At 46.3% G+C, this 24,067-nt stretch overlaps 2 protein-coding genes across 5 annotated transcripts; one reads left to right on the top strand and one right to left on the bottom strand.

The window, feature by feature from the left end:
- Positions 1 to 1,222: 1,222 nt before the first annotated feature.
- On the bottom strand, positions 1,223 to 19,916 carry LOC144933562 (3'(2'),5'-bisphosphate nucleotidase 1-like). 3 transcript variants are annotated; one of them, XM_078858479.1, is made up of 11 exons: positions 19,785 to 19,916; positions 18,369 to 18,531; positions 14,518 to 14,595; positions 7,680 to 7,837; positions 6,199 to 6,303; positions 5,087 to 5,194; positions 4,169 to 4,217; positions 3,955 to 4,046; positions 3,550 to 3,747; positions 2,928 to 3,033; positions 1,223 to 2,619 (listed from the first exon to the last, which is right to left on the bottom strand). In XM_078858479.1, exons 1-11 carry the CDS (start codon positions 19,884 to 19,886, stop codon positions 2,471 to 2,473), a joined length of 1,308 nt encoding a protein of 435 aa, XP_078714605.1. In that variant the 5' UTR covers positions 19,887 to 19,916; the 3' UTR covers positions 1,223 to 2,470. The 3 variants fall into 3 exon arrangements, with proteins under 3 accessions (XP_078714605.1, XP_078714606.1, XP_078714608.1); XM_078858480.1 differs by lacking the exon at positions 14,518 to 14,595; XM_078858482.1 differs by lacking the exons at positions 14,518 to 14,595; positions 18,369 to 18,531; positions 19,785 to 19,916 and adding an exon at positions 11,097 to 11,467.
- A 751-nt stretch (positions 19,917 to 20,667) lies between these two features.
- FAU (FAU ubiquitin like and ribosomal protein S30 fusion) lies at positions 20,668 to 23,140 on the top strand. 2 transcript variants are annotated; one of them, XM_078857972.1, is made up of 5 exons: positions 20,668 to 20,754; positions 21,660 to 21,741; positions 22,186 to 22,330; positions 22,447 to 22,502; positions 22,946 to 23,140. In XM_078857972.1, the coding sequence occupies exons 2-5, from the start codon at positions 21,667 to 21,669 to the stop codon at positions 23,072 to 23,074; spliced, it is 405 nt and encodes a 134-aa protein (XP_078714098.1). In that variant the 5' UTR covers positions 20,668 to 20,754; positions 21,660 to 21,666; the 3' UTR covers positions 23,075 to 23,140. The 2 variants fall into 2 exon arrangements, with proteins under 2 accessions (XP_078714098.1, XP_078714099.1); XM_078857973.1 differs by lacking the exon at positions 20,668 to 20,754 and adding an exon at positions 20,764 to 20,832.
- Positions 23,141 to 24,067: the final 927 nt, after the last annotated feature.

Raw genomic sequence — 24,067 nt, 5'->3', positions numbered from 1 at the left:
AAGTATCACCGAGTCCCAAGACTTGTCTGTCGAAGTCATTTTGCGGTGTCCTCTTTCAAACTTGGGTACATTTGGACCGCACATGGCGTGGGTGCAGGCGAATGTGTTGCTTGAACCCAAGTTAAAGTTTTATTAAGTAAGGCATATCAGTCTTATACCGCCTGCGTGTGTGTCATTGCACATTGCAGTTGCATGTCAACGTGTCCTGATGCAATCCACCAACAACCAACGACAAGGATTTCACGATCGTTGCAACAACGCAATGAAGGTGTAACGTCACTAATGTGTACCCGAGTGGATCGATGAATCTACAATTTGACTGGAGACACGGCTGTGATGAACCTGTACAAGCTTAAACAATTACCGTCTCTACCTTATTAACACGTCGGCGTTCGCGACTAATGATTCGTAATTTAAATGGTTACTCAATTGGCTGTCGGGTGGTGGCGGGTTTAACGACACATTCACTCGATCTAACCCAAACAGCACCTGTATTATGGATTCGTTATTGATTTTTGGTCAGATCGCATTAATGTGTCGTGCACCCTCCACCCAAATAATATCACGTGAACAAACGTGCCAATTTATCACCAATGTGGCCTTTAACGTTACGTGGCCGGTTACAGACTAAAAAAATCGTCTAACGTGATTTTGTTCTCTGCCATGTACTTGTCTTTCAATGACACACGAATTATAAAGTTAACTGAAGGTGTTTCATGAAACTGTCTGCAGGTAATTAAACCCAATGAGCTCCCTGGAAGAGAAACTGCGAACCTTTCTAACTGGGCGACCACCTTGAAATAAATGATCGACGGCAGAATTTGCTTAGCACAACTTGCATACGAATTACCATCATCATCGGTCAATTTCATGGCTTAATTGCCGAAAACCTGTCCATAATGTAGCCATCGCTTCACGGGCTTTACGTTGAGAAAAAAAAGGTGCAGTGTAATCGAGACGGCCAAACAGAGTCCCGTATTGGGAGTGAACTCAGCTGGTTATTGCCCTAAATTCAAGGAATTTGGTGATTAAAAGTCACGATGGTTATGCATTGTGAAGAATCCAGTGATGCAATGCGAGAGTAATGTGTGCAGAATGCCGCCCAGGGTCTCGTTAGGACACATTTTGTACACATTGTGTGGCGATAAAGTTTTACAACGGACAAGTCAATTTGTCCTCACCGTCGTTTCTTCAAAAACAGGCAACATTATTTGAAATGCCGTTTCAAAATGCATTTTCAACTTTATTTTTGCACCAACATCAATTTTCACAATCCCACGATTCATTCTCGTTAACACATTGGTCCACTCTTTACCTCAAGCATTTAATGTAGATTGGAAATCAATGTTTTTTTCATTAATTAATTGGACACATTAAATGTTTGCCAAAATTCCAATATAGTTCTAATCATGTGAAAATGAACAGATGCATCTTTAAACTTAAGTAATTGGCTTGTGAAGACACTTGTATGGCTTAACCTCTATGGTTCCTGAAAGTTTATAATAGAATTTTGAGACTGCTTCAAACCAAGCTCACCAACAAACTCGTAACAACTTCACTAAATTAACAATTACAACAATAGCATTGCCAATATCACAACCACCAAAACAGTTTGTAATACAATACATTGAACTTTTAAACAGTTCAAACTAAAAACAGGCAGGATAACTTGCCAAGACCTGCAATTCAAAACGAGTGAATCGTATGGCCAGGTTTGTGTAAAACGTGAGATCAGGCTGGTAAAAATACAGGTAACAATTTACCACTCAACAATTATATCAATGAATAAGATGAATTGTTGCGATTCAGGATCAGAATTTATTTTGCTATTGTGGTGATCCAATCAAAATGCAAATGCATAGAAATAATAGGTTCCTACACAATGTACTGCTTGTATAATGAGCTTAAATTTACATGTATGAATGAAACGTATGCCTGGTCAAAATGCAGTGGTTCAAAGGCCATACACGTGGGCATCCAGGTCGCACAGATTAAGAAGCACACCCGTCTCACGCTGACAAAAACTTGGAAAAATGCATAAAGTAACATCCCGCCAGGCTTGTAGCATAAATATATTCCAAATGATACAGTGCATTGCACACTGGATTTTTAAATAGAAATATGAGAAACTACTGCACCTATACAATTACATATTGTACCTTATGCATTCGAAAAAAATGAAGGCCTGGTCTTGCACGCATTTTTTTTCTTTTGCAACGAGGTATGCGTTTCTTCATCTCAAAGATTTGACAAATATTTTCTAGCTTGAATAAACACCACTTATTCGAGCAAGAGTTAAACTGAAATTAGATGCAATGTTTTCACATTAATCAGAGAGCTCATCAACGCAAGTTCACTTTACGTGCCAAGCTGCTCTCGCGGCTGGGTGGTGTCAGCTGCCATGTAACTGTGCGACATTCAGCGTAGGAGGTGTCGTGTCACCATCAAAACCGCGTCCCGCGCGGCAATGTCAGGGCTTCAACGCGGCCTTTGTGGTGGGCGGCACGCGCGCCGCATAGTACTCGTAGTCTGTGAGCGCCGCCAGCACTCCCGCTGAGTTCATGTGCTTCACCTCCTTGTGGTACTCGAAGGAGTTGCCGTGCATGTCCGTCAGCTTCCCTACATGCAGACACGCGAACAGCACCAACACGCTTTCCATCAATACAAAAATAACAACTATCACCAAGTTACAATAATAAGTATATTCTTTAGTCATGTAATTACCCCACCCCTCTGCACCAGACCCCCTAGCTTTCCCTCCTAATAGCAATTCAAAGAATTGTCACAATTTGGGGCTTGTGATTTGCTTCAAGAATTGATTGTTTAGTGGGTTTTTTGGATGTTCTTCTTCAACATGCAGACGATTTTTACAGCATTGCTTCTGGTCATCAGTGTTCGTTTTACTATTCGAGTGTATAAGTCCGCACCTCCCACAGCATGCAGAATGGCTTCCGGAGCACACGTGTCCCACTTCTTACAGCCGAGGCTAGCGAACACGTAGGCCGACGCCTTCCCCTCAATCAGGAGCAGAACCTGGGGTGACAAGAGTCGCGTGACATTTTCACCCACGCATGCAAAGTTGGTGACCCACGCCGAGCCGTGGGTCACCAGGATCGACACATTGCCGAGGGTGCAAGTGGTACGGTCACTCCGAGGTGCGTAGCAATGTTTAATAAGTTTGGAGGGTGGGCAGCTATGAATGTCCGTGTCGAGTAGCCAATGAGAGCAGCCGTCTCCCCTGCCAACTATGTTCTCACTCCCATGACTGCCCCAGCTGCAGTTTCAGCAAATATTGATCCAGATGTGCTCATTCTGTATAAATCCACATTGTATTGCATTGTTAGTGGCAAAAATAAATGTACTTCAAAACCTTCTGATGCAATCGAAGTGTCGTCAAATAAACCCCGTGGCCGACACGACATGGGGATGCCTTGATTCAGCAATGACAATTGACGAAGACCTGTACATTATTGAATATTTAACAGGGGGCTTGACACTCGTGGTAAGGTTGACCTCACCGCACGATCCCACTCTGATGCCCATGCGCACCTTGTTGCCGGCTCCTCCGACCCGCAGCACATCGGTGGGCTCCATTGCGTCCACACAGGCGCTCACCACGGGGTTGCTATGCGAGCGCGTCGTGGTGATGACGCGCTTACCCGCGGGTACCGATGCGGGAACATATCCAAAAGCTCCAAGGCCCAGCAGCCCCCACACTGTGCGGCCCATCGTGGCACCCTCACCCGCCTGCGGCATACGCAAGCACACGGGGTTTCGCAATTTCAGGAGAATGTGCAAAAAAAACCTTTAAATTCACAAATGTTAAAAATATATGAAATATCTAAAATATTCAATGTGTTTTCGTTGATCAAGTGACATGAGAAAGCACGGAGGTCACCGTAATACGTTCATGTGCATTTCATATTTAAACTGCACGAGATAAAAAGCACAAACCTGGTAGTTGAAAAACGGCTGGTTAATTACTCCAGCAATCGCCTTTCCCTTGTAGGCGATGCCGATGAGCACCGTCACATTGTCGAGGAGCCCTGTCGACGGGAAGAGTGGATGGGGATCAGCTGTGGTGAAAAGCAGCTGTGGTGTCACATGACAACAAAAATGTAAACGGGGCAAGTGCGGAGTGTTTAAGGAAAGAAAGAAAATAAACCACCTTCAGTGTATTCCTTCGTGCCATCGAGAGGGTCAACCCAAACCACGAGCTGTGAAAATAAGCATCAGGTTCTGTTTTAATGATCACTGTGTGGCAACCACAAGCGCTTTTGTGGTACAGTATTCCCTTGCTCTTCACAAACTTGCTATCCGACGAATCGCATCTGGAACTCTATAAGACTGCATCGGGAGAAAGTGATTAGATCAAGTAATAAGATAAAGTGATGTGAGAGATAGAAATTATCAGATTTAGAAGCATCTGCAGACATTGCATGTACGATATTCGTAGGCAAATATTATCGGTGAAGTTTGCTATTCATGAGCATCTCCGAAATGTATCCCTTGTGAATAACGAGGGAATACTGTACTCCACATCATCGTACCAGCACTGCCAGTCTACTCGTGATATCGAATGGTGGGTTTTGATGCTTATCAGACATTACACAGTAATTGTGACACTCAATAAAAATTACAACGCCTCTTGCTTAATACATTCCATTGTATGAATAGTAATAAGAATAATGGACACACTTTGTTGAGTAACAGAACATGTGTTATACAACATGTGTATTGCATGGCAAGATCCCATACTCTTCTGGAACTTCATAGAGGGATATCACTTGTCAGATTTTATTCGGACACAACAACAAAGTAGTGAACGTGAATGTCTTCCAGAAATGGCTATAGAGGTGACTTCTCAACTAGCTGCCCCTTTATCAGGTGCTTACTCATCGGCTAGTTGATAACCGGTGCGGTGGGAGAACGTGAACGCCGATTAAGGACGGCTGCCTGCGTTGTGGCCGAAACGTCGTGAGAATTATTTTATGTTTTATTTTTATTATTTTATTACTTCCCTTCTACGTGACTTTACCGAAAGAACCAAGAAGATAACTGCCACCTGCTTGCGTGCCATACACACCTCCTCCTCCTTCACGTTCTCGTACTCCGCAGGACACTTGTGTCCCAGGATCTCCTCCATGAATCCGTGCTCCACCATCTGGGCATCCACCTCTCCAGGTGGCAAGTCCTGGTACCGACAAGTGTCACTGTTAAACACCAAGCAAGGAGAAGCGGCCGCCTGGGCTCAGGGTCAGAGTACTGAGCTGGCACCGCTGAGTTCCTATTTGGTTAAAACGGATGCTCAGGTGTAGCGAGGTGATGGTCTCTGACAAGTCACCAATGACTGCACAAAACAATATAACATTTTTTTTTTACTTAATTTCGTTACATTCCAGCTATGAGGATTAAAAAATATCCGTTCAACTGGCATGTGGCATATATCTCTATAGCAGGGCACGTGGGAAAGTGCAGTGCCCCTGGTGTATATAGAGAGATCATAAGTATCTTCTTGGTTCTTTCGGTAAAGTCATGTATTATATTATTTTATTATGTTTTATTTTTATTATTTTATTATTTCCCTTCTACGTGACTTTACCGAAAGAACCAAGAAGATGAATCCCTGCAATCATGAACGTTTTAAATCGAGAGATCATAAGTAGTTGTGCGACGATTCATCCCGCAGGCTGTGCTATAACATGGCCGATTCCAATGCTCTGCGAGAGTCCTGAACAGATACTTCATCTCCTGACATGATGCTGAGAGATTGTGCTGATGGTACACCATCTGAAGAGTAGAAAACTTGGCAAATACTGTTGATGTAAATCATGTTAATTTCTTTAAAAACATTTCTCGAAATGTTTTTGGTCAATTCGAAGTGCCATAGTGAAGACCAAGATTTTACAGATACGGATTTGCTTACGAAAACATAACCAGCGCTTTAGGGGAATACAGGGTTTGAATGAACAGAGATGACGTGTTTTCAGCAGTACACCGCCATAGCAAATCAGTAATGAGTAAGAACCTAGTGAGGACCAGAGAGGCAAAGCCTTGAGGAAATCTGGTGAGTAGATGCTCAGAGGTCAAAACACAAGTGTGGGCTGTTTAGGGTGAGAGATGGAAGGTACTTTTATGTGTCAAATGCACAAACGCCAAGCACTCCTCTCACCGCACCGTGCCACCACATGTACCCACCTCCTCGCCGATGATGGTGAGCTTTGGGAACTTGAGGGCGAGCGAGGTACAAATGCTTTGCTGAGCCAGGCGGTCAGCCTTGGTCTGAAGGTCATTAACATTCTCCTGCGCACCACATCGCAAACCCCGTTAACACTCCCCCATTCTTGGGGACTCACCCAACGTTTACCAGCAATAACGAGAGGCAAGCTCCGTTAAGACAACTACGAGCAATTTTCCTAAAAAGACGGCTCCGTGCGAGCCGACAACATAGATCAGTGTTGTCCATGTTGTCAGTGCTGTCAGTACACACCCATCGAAGCGGATGAGCGCAGTCATCATTACCAAGGGTTTAGTGGGGGTTAACACAACAATTTATGTGGGCTCCGCTCAAGGTCATGGCTTGCACAAATGTTTCTTCAGCCGGCAAGCACAGCCACTTTTTTTATGGGCCACCATACCTGTGCACTGTGTGGTTAAACCCAATTCCCATCGCCAATCCCAACCACTCCCCAAGGGCTCAGCCAATTCTTCCCAGACACATAGCCGAGAGCCTAACCCAGTCCTGGGATGACAACCTAATCCTTTTCTACAAATAAACGAGACCTTTTCTACAAATAAACATATGGACTTACGTAACTTCTTAAAGACCGACACCCTAACAGGGAGAGCTTACACAGAATCCAGTGTGCGAGTTCGGTGTGCACACAGGCAAAAGTCAAGGTGAAGAGGTCATCACGACAAGTGCCATCGATGCCACCACACCTTGCTTCCATCCATCATCTCAACATCACTTCATCTTTGACAGAAAAGTGGAAACTAGTAAACTATTTGTTCATGTGTTTCATTCAGGTCCTGCATTAACATATTTCTCCATTTTCGATTAAGGACTATTTTGCATGCAGGAGGAAATTCCAGTATCTGAAAAAACCATACTACCTTAACAGCTAATGCTCAAAGGTTCATACAGCATATCTACTGATAACTTCACATACCACTGGGTTTTAAAGTTTCACAGATGAGTGATCCATCAAACTGCCTCCAAGTGATGGATTGAAAGGTGTGCACCGTCACCTATTATACACCTTTTTCTTCTAAGGACATTTAATTGACATATCTGTTTGAGTTTTTTATTCGTGCGTGTGCACCACTGCCAATGCAATACCACCAAATAATTTTCTTAATTGATTTGTGAATTTGGTTGTGCACAAATTAAAGATATGCACGCTGCACAACTGCATCACGGGAAGAGGGATCGGCTACGTGATTAGGGAGCACAGGAATACAACTGTTATCATTCAGAGTGTCTGGGAAGTGGCATAGCGTGGTTGGCATGGGCCCTGATGCAAGGAGTTAAATGGGGCCTCCTGTCCAAATGACTCCATATCCGCGCCTGGACCCCCATTTCCCGTGGTCCCCGGTGCAGTTGCACCGCCTGCACACTGTGTATGGGACGAGGACAACTTTGCAGAGCGCAGGGGAGAGAGCCCGGGTGTGCACACCTTGATGACGATGCCGAGATCTCCGGCTCGGAGGACGCTCCGCACCAGCTCGGCCGCTCGTTCCGCCACTCGCCCCGCGCTCGCCAGCACCCGCAGCACCAGGGGTCCGCTCATGGTGGGGTCCCCGCTCGCTCCTCGATGCTCACCGCCACGTACACCTGCCAAGACGACAAAGACACCCCCGTAGAGTGTTAATAGCGGGCTGGGGCAAGTGCTCTTGAAGCAGCGATGTGGCCAAAACCACGCCAAGCCATCTTGGTCTCCCCTGTGCTGATGTTTACACACAACACCCGGTTGTATATTCGATACTCTTAGTTTTTTCGGTAAAGTCACGTAGGTAAAAAAATGAAATTAATAAAAATAAAATTATATTTTAAATGAAATAAAAATTAATAAAAAAAAATTATTTTATTTTTATTAATTTAATTTTTTTACCTACGTGATTTTACCGAAAAAACTAAGAGTATGAATCCTTGCAGTCACGAAAGCTTCAAATCTAGAATGTATATTCAATGTTGGGTAATTACTAGAAGAGGCCCAACACACGTTCAGATATTAAACACTGGTGTTAGCCGTGGTCGGGAATCAAACTCAGGTGACAGGGTTTGTAGCCCAGTGGGCTAAACCACTGCGCTACGAAACCCTGCTCCACACACCTGGCACACCCTGAATAAGTGACACGCGTACAACAGGCGCACGAGGTTAACGTGCCCGCACACGGCTGTATTGAAATGTACCAGGATGGCAAGCGTCGCCAGGAGGCGCGCTGTTCGGTGTGCGATAAATGCAAGCACAGTGCACATTGCGATGCACGACCAATGAAAGTTCGGACGCACAAACTTCCAACACATTAAAACAAACACTTGGTACTGATCTCTTAGGCTAAGCAGGTTAAGTGAGCCTCAATTGTGCGTGGATGCCCCAACACAACGCTTCAAACAGAGAAGGTATTGTTTTAGGTTGTTTGCGAGGCTACGTTGATGGCATTATAGAGCAGTATAACAATATATTGTTGTATTGTACTACATCGACGTATCTGACCGTATTCTTCTACCAGCGTTGTGACAAATGACAGGGCACGCGTTCTGAGGCCCCTCATCCAGCAGTGGATTGGCAACACGGGGCTGTAGTGTCATACACAAAGACAAAGATCCCCCGTGTAGCCTTAACAGACTGTAGGGGCAAGTGCTGTTAGCGAGCACCTATGAAGGCCGGAACGGCACACGAGGGGGTGGGTGGCCAGCACCACGCCCGACCGCCTTTGTCTCCCTAGTGGCAATGTTTACACACCGCACCAGGTACTCATTTGAGGCTGAGTCAACCTAGGGGAGGCCCGGGACCGGTTCAGATAATCGTCACTGGTGTTGGCCATGAGCGGGAATCGAACCCGGGTCGCCGGGTTCATAGCGCAGCGCGTTAATCACGATACACTACCGCTCCCGCTACACACACACACACACGTGCACAGGCACACACACACACACACGTGCACAGGCACACACACACACACGTGCACAGGCACACACACACACACACGTGCACAGGCACACACACACACACACGTGCACAGGCACACACACACACACACGTGCACAGGCACACACACACACACGTGCACAGGCGCACACACACACACACACGTGCACAGGCGCACACACACACGTGCACAGGCACACACACACACGTGCACAGGCACACACACACACACGTGCACAGGCACACACACACACGTGCACAGGCACACACACACACGTGCACAGGCACACACACACACGTGCACAGGCACACACACACACGTGCACAGGCACACACACACACACGTGCACAGGCACACCTGATGCACAATGTCAACTACTGGACATCTGTGAAAAAGAGCTTTGTAGCTTATCGGATTCCTGCAGTACAAATATTCTGATCGAACACCAACACCGTCTCTTTAACTCCTTGCACTAACAAGACACAATCAGCAATAGACCCACCGACATTGACGTACCACCACATGATGTAACAATGTAGCAACAGCACACTAAACAACAAGCCCACGCCACCAAAGTGGTGTGGGTTTGTTGTCCGTCCCTATCAAGCCCTGGGTTCTGTTGGGCGAAGTTACAGGAAGCAAGGTCACAATTGACCACACGGTGGTACTGGTCACATCAATGAAAATTGAACGCCCCTTGCTGTGGCCGGCACCACGCGTCAATTGACACCCATTGGGACTGCCTTGCAAACGAGAGGTTTCATTTCGATTTAAAGCTTTCGTGACTGCTGGGATTCATCTTCTTGGTTCTTTCGGTAAAGTCACGTAGAATGGAAATAATAAAATAATGAAAATAAAACATAATAAAATAAATCTGAAATAAAACATAATAAAATAATTCTGATAATTATTTTATTGTTTTATTTGTATTATTTTATTATTTCCATTCTACGTGACTTTACCGAAAGAACCAAGAAGAGAGGTTTCATCCCAAGGGGTTTCACTTCCCAGGTGAAATGTTTAAATAAAGACAGCCACACACGGGAACACCACAAACACGTGGGAGCTGTGATGAGTGGCGGTGACAGTGGGGGGTGGGGATGGGGGGTGACAATCTAATGGTGGATAGAACATGACTGGCCTCGTCACAGAGACGTTCTCTCTCTGTATCTTTGTGATATCCGTCTGCTTATATGTCTGTCTATAGTTCTCTGGTTAGATTTCTGTTGCTATTTCTTTTATACCTGACGATGATTGCGTGTGTTGCAATCGAAACGTCGTATGCTATTATTTAATTTATTATTTTATCTTTATACGTGACTTTACCGAAAGAACCAAAGAGTAATTCCTGCAGTCACGAAAGCTACAAATTAAGATTGATGCTGTGAATTTCAGTGGTTGGGAACTGAACTCGGTTATCCCACTACTACTACTACCAACCAGCACAACACAAGCAATGACACAGAGTAAAACACGGACATCATCACCACCACCACCCCGCTACCCTCAACAGCAAGTCGCTGTCAGCGAGTCGCAGCTACGAAGGCCGACACGTCAACCACCACGGGGGGTGGTGGGTGGCCACCCCCGCGCCCGGCCGCCTTTGTCTCCCCCAGCGACGGTGTTTACTACACACCGGCACCGGGCACTCGTTTGAGGCCGAGTTGACCTACACGCGGCGCCACGAACACTTAGAAGTGGGGCAGGAAATGCGCAGAGCTACACAGCGCCACGAGTTAATACTGCACACAGCAAGTACACAGCAAGTACACAGTCTACAGATAGTATTAATACTGCACACAGCAAGTACACAGCAAGTACACAGTCTATAGATATTATTAACACTGCACACAGCAAGCACACACGACTCTACAGATATTATTCACTTTAACGAGTGTACAAGACTAACTTTAAACACAGCGCTTCTTTACAAACGCTACCTCTTGTATCGGCCCCGCGGTATAACGACGACGCTGCTGCAGCTGATGATGATGTCGATGATGAGAGGGAAAGAGACGTCGGGACAGACACTGGGGGGGGTGATTTAAAAGACACGAGGAGCCTGGAGAGAGGGATGTTCAGAGGTACAAAGCGACAGGGGTGTACGAGTCACCAGGGGGGCAGACACGCGTACAAGGAGACACGATGACACACAGACACCACCACCACCAACCACGAGAGACTGAGACACACACAGAGGGGAAGACGACAGCGAGAGAGACAGAGAGACACGGGGGGGGCGAGACGCAGCGGTGTGGCGGTGTCTGTGCTGAAGGCCGCCCGCGTTAAATGGCCCCGCGGGGCCCGGGGAGGGTGGGTTCAGGGTACCGCCTCCTCCACCCCCTCCTCCTCCTTCTCCTCTCCCCCCCTCCTCCTCCCCCACCTCCTCCCCCCCTCCTCCCCCCTCCTCCTCCCCCACCTCCTCCCCCCCCTCCACCTCCTCCCCCCCCCTCCTCCTCCCCCACCTCCTCCCCCCCCTCCACCTCCTCCCCCCCCCTCCTCCTCCCCCCCCCACCTCCTCCTCCACTTCCTCCTCCACCTTCTCCCCCTCCTCCCCCCCTCCTCCTCCCCCCCCCCCTCCTCCTCCCCCCCCTCCTCCTCCCCCCCTCCTCCTCCCCCCCCCTCCTCCTCCCCCACCTCCTCCTCCCCCCCCCACCTCCTCCTCCACTTCCTCCTCCACCTCCTCCTTCTCCCCCTCCTCCTCCTCCCCCCCCCTCCTCCCCCCCCCCCCTCCTCCACCTCCTCCTCCCCCCCCCACCTCCTCCTCCACTTCCTCCTTCCCCCCCCTCCTCCTCCCCCACCTCCTCCTCCCCCCCCCACCTCCTCCTCCACTTCCTCCTCCCCCCCCTCCTCCTCCCCCACCTCCTCTCCACCCCCTCCTCCCCCTCCTCCCCCACCTCCTCCTCCTCACGGTGCCACTCGGCAATCTCACGGCACTTGCCCGTGCGCTCATCTCTCTCTCGCCAGTCGTCACCTCAGCTCGACACCAGGGTCATACCACTCATACATGTGTTGGGTAAGCAGCAAGTGGTGCAGGACTCCATCAAGCACCGTCTGCCAATGCGTCTTACGGTGCAAATGGACGCAGTGCTTGATTTAGTCGCGTTAACTTTCAATACGGGTTCTTTACACTTCATCTTTTACCGTATTTTATTTCACGTGCACACTCTTCGCGTTCTCCCTCGCAAGAGATGTCTGGCCTCAGTGGACACTCACCACGGAACGAGGCAAGTAGTACTTAGACTGTACTGGAGGAATCCCATGAGCTATGCAGACCTTTTTTAACAAATGTCCAATACCTTGTCATAAAGACCATCCCTCTGTCTAGAAAGTAATGTGGGGGCCCCCTTATACCCTGGCAACTAGTACGTGCACCGTTTTCGAGTACATTTTGTGTTTCAATAAAAACATCTGGAGCTGTGCTTTGGTGTACACTTTTCTTTAGTTAACTCGGGTACCCTGTGTGAAGAGCGGGTGGCGTAAGGGTCAAGGTCCCTGTTTGCCCGGTATGTTGAACCCACAGGCTGCTGCACCTTAACCCTAACCGTGCTGTCCGCAGACCCGCACAGAACCCACACACACCAAAGGAAGTAAAACTTATCTCAATATCCCTCTTCTATAACCTTTCGGGCTCACACGGAGCATCCATTTACAACCCACTCTTCCAGGTCCTTGTGCATCCAACTACTTCAGCTGTGCCAAACATCACGTCCCATCGCCTTCCATTAGTGCCTTCTTTACACATTACAGGTGGTTAAACACGTTGGGAACTGCTTTTGCTGAGGCTGTTTGTATCTGGGTAGGGTTTGTGGATGGAAGGATAGCATCTATGGTGGAATGAATGAAACACAACTGCAAATATTGGTGTAACTTTACGTATTTAGGCCTAAATGCAGTTTGTAAAAATATATAAGTTTACAATTTACCATCAGGATAAAAACTACTTTAAATACCTTTAACAAACGATTAAATGTTAATGTAAAGCAAAAATGATCTTAGGTATTACCTGTGCAATGTGACTGAGATGTAATATCCTAATGGAACATTCCCATTGAATCCTGAGATGTCATCTAAAAACGTACATCATCATAAATCTACCCCTGCCTAAATATACTCAGAAATGCTCTTGTAAAATCGATAATCAATCTCAATGGATTCTTACGTGGTTAAAATAATCAGAATTCTCATCACCACAGCTTCCATACACTTCTCAAATATGCATGGAATTAGAAGAAAAAAACATTTTAAATGTGTGGGTAAAAGCCAGATCCTGCTGTAAATCATTCACGTAAAAAAAAGCTTGGTTGTAATATTGCCCACTATTATGCAGAGGAGGACGATGACCTGTAGGAATCACACCAGAGAATGGAGTCAACAACCCAGTGAGCAATAACATTTTACAACAGAATGCGAACGTTGCCATTTGACTCGCTGCAAAGCTTGATACAGAAGAAAAAGCATCACTCATGTAAAGGCACAAAGGGTGACCAGCCACACCATATGCAAACCATCGTGGGAGTAGAATTTGGTTCAACGACACTACATGACCCCGTAAACACCCTCCTTAAGAACTCAAGTAAGGATTTCATGCATGGAGCAAGCAGTCACGACTAAAGTGTGCACATTTCTTTCCATGCAGATTGCCGATACTCTAGTTTGAAAAATGTAATGCCCTTCTCTCAAAGTCACCATCAAGCAACATCCTCAAATTGCAACGGCTAGAGAACATTACTCGTGCCATACTTGGTGTCCATCATCGACAACTCGACTCAGCCACCGCTCTCCATACTCTTCATTGGCTCCCTTTCGCTAGCAGGACAAATTATAAACTCGCCTTTCTTTTTCATTGCGCCTTCACCACCACTTTCCCACCATACCTCGCCTCACTGCTCTCTCCTTGCACAAAAGCTCATGGTAGAACCCTACGCAGCATCACTCAAAATCTGTTTCAGACACCAATGTCTCGACGTGTTACAGCCTCACGTGGGTTCTCTGCTGTCGCCCCCTCGGTGTGGAACTCTATCCCTTTGCACATCCGCAACATCAAATGCACTCTTGACTTTTAAGAGACATCTAACGGCCTGTTTGGTCAGGCTTTCGAGAAGCCGAGCTTGGCGCTGTGCCCCTTGAGTTTTTCACTTGGCTGCAATATCTGGCGCGTTGTCATAATTGCGTGCAAAAAAACGCTGTAGAGACTATACATGTTTCACTTGTTCATTCCATGGATACACGTTTCCCAACATGTTAGTGACCATGCTGCAATAAGCATCCATGCAGTTAACACCTAAAGTGTGGATGAATTCCTGGAAACATCCATCTACTTCTCAAAGTTTTATTCAGCAGAGATCAATAAAACATTACCTCGCTTCTGGCTTTCGCAGATATCCACGGGAATTTTCTCCCTCCCCCCCTCAGATTGGGTCAGCACTCGCACAATCCCTACACAAAGCAGAGCATAATTAATCAATCTGTACAAATTGTTGTACCAATAGGACAGGTTTTCTATAAAAAATGTAGTCTCATTGCAAAAACATTTCTATTTAATCTGACCAGGTAAGGCCCACTCAACTATATACTGTAGCTCTTTTCCAGAAACGACCTGGCCACAAATGACAGCTCAACGAAGTGGCTTACGTGGAAATGTATAGCAGCCCAATACTCTAAAAGCATGTTGATATTAAATGTAGAGGGAAAAACCAGAGGACCTGGAAAAAAACGTATGCAACCATGGGGAGAACATGCAAACTCCAAATATACAGGCGTCAGGGTCGGGATTAAAACCATGACCTCCTGCATAACAGGCGAGGGAGTTAACATCTCGCCACCGCAGAGGACCTGGAGAAAAACGTATGCAACCATGGGGAGAATATGCAAACTCCAAATATACAAGCGTCGGGGTCAGGATTAAAACCACGACGTCCTGCATAACAGGCGAGGGAGTTAACATCTCACCACCGTAGCACCCCTAATCAGAGTTCAATCCCAGTAAAAGCTGTTTTAAAGCTATATCAGTGTAATGCTGTGGTCAATAGCTCTGCAGAAAATACTAAATGTCAGATACCACATCTATCCACATCTGTTGCTGAGAACTGAGTAAATGAATGCGTTTGGAGACCTATCAGTTTTAGTACTAATTCTTTTGCCACTTGCTGAACTTCCAACATAGTTTGTGCTGCATGTTTTGATTTTTGCAAGTGCTCATGTCATGCTTTAGGTTAACTTTTCTAAATATTGGACATTTATCCAAAATACACAAACAACATAAACAGGGTGTTGTACCATTTATTTGAAAAACCATATACAGTATCTGCAAATTATGGGCCATAACAGTTCGTTACATACACATAAGTGCGAATTAACAGCTGTTGAAACTTGTATCCATATATGCCTGGTCAATCTCTATGTGATAAATGGCAACAAGTAGACATTTATAAAACGATGTATGATGAGGCTAGACTTAAAAGCCTTTCTCCAACAACCACCCCTTGAGTTGGGTATCAAAGTATCCTCTGATTGTTAGCTTCATGGAGACTTCATTGACTCTTATAAGTGGTTCCTCTCCAGATACAGTTTTTAAGAGTTCTCGGACTTCTTTCTCCAGAACCTGTGGACACATTAACTGCATCAACGACAATCTCAATGTAAAGAACATTCATGTTATCAGTGCACACCAATGCTTGTATTAAATCATACAGTCGTAGAGCCAGGATTTGATGAAAAAAGGAATCGTGTTATGCATCATCTTTAGTATTATTACTATTATTGTGAATGTTGTTCTTTCTCATTTACAAAGCTTGGTTCACTTCACTTATCTAAATGGAACAATATCATACTATTTGCATTCATAATAATTTACAGATTATCAATCCATTGCTTCCCCGTGCTGTGTTGATCGTGGGGTTGTTTGACCATAATTCACCACACGAATCAGTGCTGGTTGAGATATCACCACTGATATTAGCCATTGTTAAGAATTGAAAGCAGGTTGCCCAGATCATTCAGCAGTACACTAATCACTGTGACTGCTCCCCCACTTTATTTGCAAATAAATTGCAAAAATAATTCATAGATTCTCACATGCACGAGTCGATGCGTGCATATTTAGTACATTATTGCATTTTTGTTTGAATAATCAGTGCAATGTTACAAGCCTCATGGAGACTATCTTACATTTATGTTAAAAAACCAAAACACTTCCAATGATTTAAAATCACTAAGGTGACAACATAATCAGCAATTGTATTTTAAAATAAGACATTTCAACTACATCAAGGAGATCTCGTCACCATTAGCATGAAATTTCACCACAATTACTGTTGGCTAAAGTAGGTAACAATAAGTTGACGTGGGGAAGGAGTCCACGTACATTATACAGCTCAATAGAATGCCCAAATTATGCAGTTAATGCTTCTCACTTGTGAAATACCAAACAATCTGCTGTTTTATGAGCATCCGTATTTCCAGTTGCCCAAGGTATATTAATCAGTAACGTCAATTACATTTTTAGCAAAGCATGTGTAATGCGACAATAAGACACTTACCCAGATATCGCCTTCGATGTTGCTGATGACTGTCAACTCCCGATTGCCGTGAGTCATTTTTTGATACACGGGGATGTTGTGCATTCGTGTTCGCTTCACAAAATATGGAAGAGCAGGTGGTGGATCTGATAGGGACAGTATTATTTAACGCCCATTAATAGCCAAGTACCATTAACCACACGGTAATAGGCAACAACCAATATCACCTAGTGAACAGAGTTCAACAGAATTACATTTCAATGCACGCATTAACTTTGTAAAATGAATGCAATGAATCCAGTTGGCATTAAATAATTTAGCAGTAGGCAGCCAACACAAGTAGATAATACAAATAATTTAGTTTGGGCTGTTGGTCAAGATGAATGACAATCAGTTTCCAAATTGTGCGACTTTTTAAATATACTTGTACACAAATCCAACCGTAGCTATTAAGGGACGAAGGGGTAAAAAAAACATCCCTTGCATGGCAGCAAATATGTGGAACCAAAGAAAACTATTTTGTATGTAAAGGTTTAACTTCACCAGGCAGGTCTTTGCATGTTCCAGTGGGTGAGTGTACAAAAGTGTGGAAGGAAATTGCCTCCTTCCACTTGACTTTCCACTTAAGTGACAACTTCACGGAACAAATGCCTTCCCTGTGTAGTCAATGACCATCTTGCAAATGTTTTCACGTTAAACCAGGTCTTTAAAGACAGACGACCATGAGGTTAGTCCACATTTTAACACACATTAACCAGCATCTCAACAATCATGAGACAAAGGTAGTATGCCTATCGCAACTGTTCATAAGCATCAAACATGTTTTGTAAGGACACAGTAGATTTGGCGAGGGATACATAGTTTTCACAGGTTTCGGATAAAGTTCAGTTATGGCACGGGAGTAAAATAAAATCCGACCTTCTCAGTTCACTTTCTGCAAGGGCCTACATTACATGAAGGCTGGAATATGGAATACTGCAGCTGCTCTGTATAACAAAACCATTCCTTCCCAAGCGGTGTCTAAACTGCATGCACTGCTCCATAACTATGAATGTGCTTTTTGAGTTATACCTCCATTTTAAATGTTATCCAAAATGAATGTCACCTCATTTAAGTTTGAAATTATATTTCTATTTTTCATTGTGTTACTTTGATTCTGTATTTCATTAATATGCCATGCTTTGTTGTGAACCGTCTTTCTTGAAAAAAGAGAGTCTTGTTTTGGTTTCAATGGTTCTCACCTGGTATTAAATGTAGGTATTTTAAAATTAAACAAGCAATTGAATGTACTGTGCAGATTCACTAATTGCCTCACACCTCATGTGAACCCTTTCCCATTCCGAGACATCTGCAAGTTGCAGGGTGGGTCCCGTTCACCGCTGCACCTTGGAACGTGTAAGCGGTTAGCATTAATTTTATTTAGAGAGGTTTAGTGCCGTTGTTTTTAAAGACATTGTACTCTCCGCAGATAATTATAGGGACACGACTTCACACTATGATAGCTGGCGCCAAATTGTGCCAGACACCCATTGTCTTGTGGGAGCCTCGATACCAATAAAGTTATTTTAGTGTACGTCATCGGAACGGAATTGGAAGAAAAACTGATGACGTACATGTACATCATCGGAATGGGGAAGAGTTAACATGTGGATTTGACTAATAGGGAATGATTATTAACAGGCCCACTCTCACCTCGTGGGGGGCTCCACCCTGACGGCGTGGGGTAGTGCTCGTGCTTGGGAGGCGTGGGAACTCGGAGTGGAGGAATCAGTCTCTCAACGTAGTGAAAATCGTCGTATGATATTTTTACTCCGGTGTATTGGTCAGGTTGAGATGAAACTTTTTCACAAAAGCACTGTAACAGAAAATAAACAAACGCAATATTAGATAAACGTACAGCCTTTTTTGTCAATCCACTGCTGGATGAGGGTCGTCCCACCCTGATTAGTGCGGGTAGGTGAAGGCAGACAGCATAGATGTTGATGCCTAGTACCGTGCAATGCATTTTTCTGTCGTTCCCTTTGCTCACGTGGCCCCGTGCAAGCGACACATGATACATAATTAGATAAGATACAGAATAAATGCATTATCACATCCGATTAGCACTGTTGGCTACGTACAGTGCGAAATAAGTACAAAATTACATACTGTATGTAGACGTTTTAATGCACATAATTCCTGTCTGGATTTAACATTAACCCGTGTGGTGTTCAATTAAATATCAACTATTTCATAAGGATTCCATTTCTGAGTTATTGCATACAGCCTTTGTTCATTTACTCTCCGGTATAGAAGTCCAACTAGTTATGTATAGTTTAGTGGACCAAATAATATATGCTAGGGGGGATAACGCTCATATTCCAGGCGCTTGCATGAACCCCTTCAGTTGTGCAATATTTGTTGATGTATTGCTTTTACATTCATAACAATGTTTACTCAGGGATGTAAAATCATGTCATGAGCACAACGCTACCAAGGTCTCGTACTCAGTTCCTCCGTATGCAATGACACCAGAAACTGAGATGCAGACGTTATTGTGGCAGTAAAAACGCTGTGACGTGGTACATTTAGACGCTGTCTGCTGTACATTCCAAGTGCATTCTTCGTGCCAAACTTGCAATGATGCGGCAGCTATCAACGTTGACAGTCATGAGTAACCGGTGCGAATTCAACATTCCCATGACAGACGGAAATCTTTCGACAGAATGAACATCCTTTACTTCCTACAAAATGGTACTCGTATCGATTCCAGATGATGATAACACTCATGACGGGCCGGGTCAAACGCCGCCCGTGTGCATTTGAGCTGTCGACCTTGATACCACAGCGACACCAGCGAAGACGGGATACGTCCATGCTGACAAACCAAAGCACAACAGTTTGTATCTGTCTCATTGAAGTAAACCCCGTGCGTGCACCGTTGGCCGATTAAACAATCACTGCTACAAGACATTGTCTTCTTCGCGAGGCTTTGTAGTCTTGACGGAGGAGTCAATGTTACTTCATGCCGTTAATTTTTTGATGAGCAACTCAAACCCCCTTGTCTGTGTCACGAGCTGCGATTGCCATCGTTCTGTTGTAAAGATGCGCGCGTGGTGGAGGTCTCACCCGGGCCGGGCGCACGAAGCCGGCAGCCGCGGGGATCAGCGCCCGGCGCGTCGCCGCCGCCACCACCGCGGCAGCCGCCATGCTCCTCCAGGGCGCCGCCATCTTTCCCTGCGAGGCGAGCACGTGACCGCCCTCACGTGACTGACTTCCACCCCAAGACAAAGGTGCCCCGTGTAGCCTACAACAAGCTGTCGGGGCAAGTGCTGTTAGCGCCTATAAAGGCCGGCACGGCACACGGGGGGGATGGGTGGTCTGCACCACGCCCGGCCGCCTTTGTCTCTCCTCCCCCCCCACAGTGGCGAAGTTTACACACCGCACTTGGTACTCATTTGCGGTGCCCAAATACAAAGATCCTCCGTGTAGCTTTAACAGGCTGTAGGGGCAAGTGGTGTTAGCGAACACCTGTGAAGGCCGGCACGGCACACGGGGGGGTTGGGTGGTCAGCAACCACGCCCGGCCGCCTTTGTACCCCCCCCCCCCCGTTGCGAATTTTACACCCCGCACTTGGTGGTACTCATTTGAGGTGACCGATACCAAAACCCGCCACAACGGCGCCTGTGCCAGGCCAGGTGCACTTTTGAGGCCACGTGACATGTCGAAGGTTCGCTGACAGGAGGTCACGGGACAAACCACGACCAACCACCACCACCACCAACCATCCCGTCGTGGATGGTGTAAATAACGTCACGTGGGGGGCTGGGGGGGGGCTCATGCACCCCCCCTCCCACCACGTGACATCCCATCGCCCACAGCAACCGAACCCATCCCGAGACCACGTGACCGGCTCCCCGTGTTTCCACGGCAACCCCATCCATCCCGACCACGTGACGCGGATATGACCACGGGGCAACGTCGCTCGCCCACGTGGTTCGCCGCGACGTCGCCCCCCCCCTCCGCGCATGCGCACTGCGTCCCCCCCCCTCCTCTCTCTCCCTCTCTCTCTACCGCCTCCATCTTAGGCGCCTCGCAGGTGATGCAGCGCTCCGGTCTCGCAGCGGCGCTTCTCTTCTCACCTTCGCTCTCCTCTCCCCTCGCTCTCCCACCCCGCGTGAGGGAGGCCCTGCTCTGCTTGTAGTTGTATGAGCGCCGCACGGCTCGCGGGGGTGGTGGTGGTGGTAGCCGAGGGGAGGTTTGGCACGAAGGCCTCGGGCCTAGCGCGGCGCCGTCCTGGGCCGGTGGCGTGAACCGACTCGGCGTGGCCCCCGTCTGTGTCCAGCCTCTCGCTCTCTCGCTCTCTCTCTCTGCGCGTTAACTCGGGAGAATGTTTCGCTTAAGATACAGCCGGCCACGTGGATTGGTGTGTGGTGGAAGGGGGGGGGGGTCATATTAAAGGGGTTTGTACGAGGGGCTGGTAATGAAAAGCGAATCGTGGCGACTTCACGTGGTGTGTGGTTTTTAATGCGAGGCGGATTCTAGGGTTCCTATCGCAGCGGGAGGTTTGATTATCTTTGTACGGCGTCTTGTGGGTCGTATTTGCGTTTGTTGAACTTATTTCGCACCGTACGTCACCAACCGTGGTAATCGTAAGTACAATCGCGCTAGTGTATTGTTTCATTTCAGATTTATTTTGTTGGTGTTGAGGGGTCTAGGGTTCTTGTGGAAGGGCTTCATGGCACAGCGGATTGTGTTCCGTGGACTCGTTTAATAGTCGGGCTTAACTATGTTCACAAAATTTTTTTTAAAAAGTTTTGAAAAATGGACCGCGACACGTGTTTTGGGCCGGAGCTCCGCGCGTGAAGCCCGAATGACTGCGTGGCTCAGCGACCAGGGGCTGTTACCCTCCTTCCACGCGTATTCTAAAGTCTTATATGTACAAATGAGACAGTCATCGCTCATACTCCACTGATCGTACATCTCCACCGATTATCTTTACAGCTTCAACATGCAGCTGTTTATACGAGGTCAGAATGTCCACGCGTTGGACATTTCTGCGCACGAAACCGTCCATGAGCTGAAGGTAAGTTCTTGCAAGTCTGATGCGACCTTCACTCGAGTCCAGATTACAAGTACAGTATGGGGAATTACTCCTTGAATATTACTCACATCGTCAGCCAGGGTAAAGTCACTGCTGGATGTTGGTCATGAGGTTTGTTTAACATTACAGTACTTCACGCTGGTCAGTGCGGGTTGGTCATGGGCAGCTCCAGGATAGGTTCATGTCACACCAGATAAAAGCCATGCCTGGGAATTGAACTCTGTTCGCCTGGCTCGGCACATTTCCCTGCTCGCCAAATTCCCCGCTAGAGGGAACTCATCTCCAGATGGTATTTGGCCTATTCCATGCTGACCAGACACCTTGTTGGAGATGTGAGTGCCCACACGTTACACCACCACTTTACACCTCTCAAATACCTTGCATAGAAACATTTAGTAAATGTGGCCGTGTGTTGTGTGCGTGCAGGAGCGCATTGCTCCTTTGGAGGGGATCCCTGCCGAGGAGCAGGTCCTCACGGTGGCTGGGGCCCCCTTGGAAGATGACGCCGTGCTGGAACTGTGCGGCCTGGCCGAGCACGCCACCCTGGAGCTGACGGCTCGCCTCCTGGGAGGTGTGCCCCTACGCCGCGCTACCTGGATTTTGCCAAAACGCGATGATGATTGACGCAAAGGTTGCACGTGTTTGCTTTGCTGACCCGATGTGATGCGTGTGTGTGTGGTGCCACAGGTAAAGTGCACGGCTCGCTGGCGCGTGCCGGAAAGGTGAAGGGTCAGACTCCCAAAGTGAGTTGAAACCACATGTGTGTTTTGTGAATATGGCAGGGTATGTGGATGTTTGTGTTGAAGGCAAAAGGAAGTTTTCCCGAGCGTTATTATTGCTGGGAGGGAGCTAATTCACAGTTCTGGTCAGAGGCAGTAAGAAGCTGGTATAGATTACCTTTGCCCTGAGTAGCATTTCGTTAAGTGTTCATTTTCACCATCCTAACAGCGATGGAAAAAATACATTGTTATGCAATTTGAGTTAGTGCTGGCATTTAGACCTTTCAATCACTTTATTGTAAACCATCGCCTTCAAAGTCATACATTTAATGTAAAAACAAATTCTAGTTAAATTGAGGTCACTTGTGCAAATGACACTTCCCATGGTCTCTTGACTATACATAATACACTTACAACAGTGGTGGTAGGGGAAGGATATTGACCTGTTGTCTGGTTATGCTCTTCAGGTCGCCAAACAGGAGAAAAAGAAGAAGAAAACGGGACGCGCCAAGCGACGAATTCAGTACAACCGGCGCTTCGTCAACGTGGTGCCCAGCTTCGGCAAGAAGAAGGGCCCCAACTCCAACTCTACATAAATGCTTCTAAAATCTGTTGCATTGTTTGCTTAATCACAATTCTAGAAATACACCCTGCAAACAAAACCTTCACTGTGTGGTGTCCTTTATTAAAATCTATATTTTTTTACGTGTAAAAATGTGAATAGTCGGTAGAAATGTTTCTTAGTGCTCGGCCAAGTGAATGCCATTCGCGCTTGAGATGTGCAAAAGTGTTGTCAAACTGCTTCATAATGTCAAACTGCTCTGAGCTTGAATTGTTTGACATTAATTAACCCGGCAGGGTTTTAAAGTCAACTTGGGTGGATGGGTGGTGGCTCTCCTGAGAGATCAAATCTGTGCAGCCACGTTTGATTAAATTAGGTTAAATAGTTGATGTGGCCTGGTCACAAATACAAAAAGTTTGCTTTTGCACAACTTTGGATTTAATATGAGCTCAAACTGGTTTCAGGGAAAACATGAGTGCATGACAATTTTGGGATTCTACCAGGCTTGTTTTCTGTGGGGGGGGGGGGGCAGTGATGTGCTGCTTTGGCATTGGTTCTTGTTAATGGCACATTTTTAATCATGGATGGGAGACAGAATCGATATTTATACTGGAAGAATATGGTGATCTTTGAGGCTCTTCCACATTCAGTAAGGGTGGATCCGGAATTTCAAACTCCAAAAAACCGACTCGAAAATGCGGTCATAAATTATGCCGATTTCTCAACATTACATGCAAGGCAGGAACCAACCAATTTCTAATAGTGTTAAAGAGAGATTTTGGAAATGCTTACTGGAACTGTTACATCTGCAATGCGGTACATAGATGAATATTGTTTTTTGGGTAACATCTGCGAGGCTGTGAAAGACCAAAGTGCGAGAACCCTTTGCCACAATCTACTGAAGATCAAGATAGGTTTAGAACAATATACTGGAGGAATCTAGGAGGGGTGGGTAAGAATGTTACAACAACGATACAAACAATATGCGTGCTCATTTTAAGAAAGGTAAAAGCTAAACAACCATCCC

Source organism: Lampetra fluviatilis, chromosome 7 (genome assembly GCF_964198595.1).
Source record: "Lampetra fluviatilis chromosome 7, kcLamFluv1.1, whole genome shotgun sequence".
Classification (NCBI taxonomy): domain Eukaryota; kingdom Metazoa; phylum Chordata; class Hyperoartia; order Petromyzontiformes; family Petromyzontidae; genus Lampetra; species Lampetra fluviatilis.
This window is presented reverse-complemented; position numbering and strand designations above follow the sequence as displayed.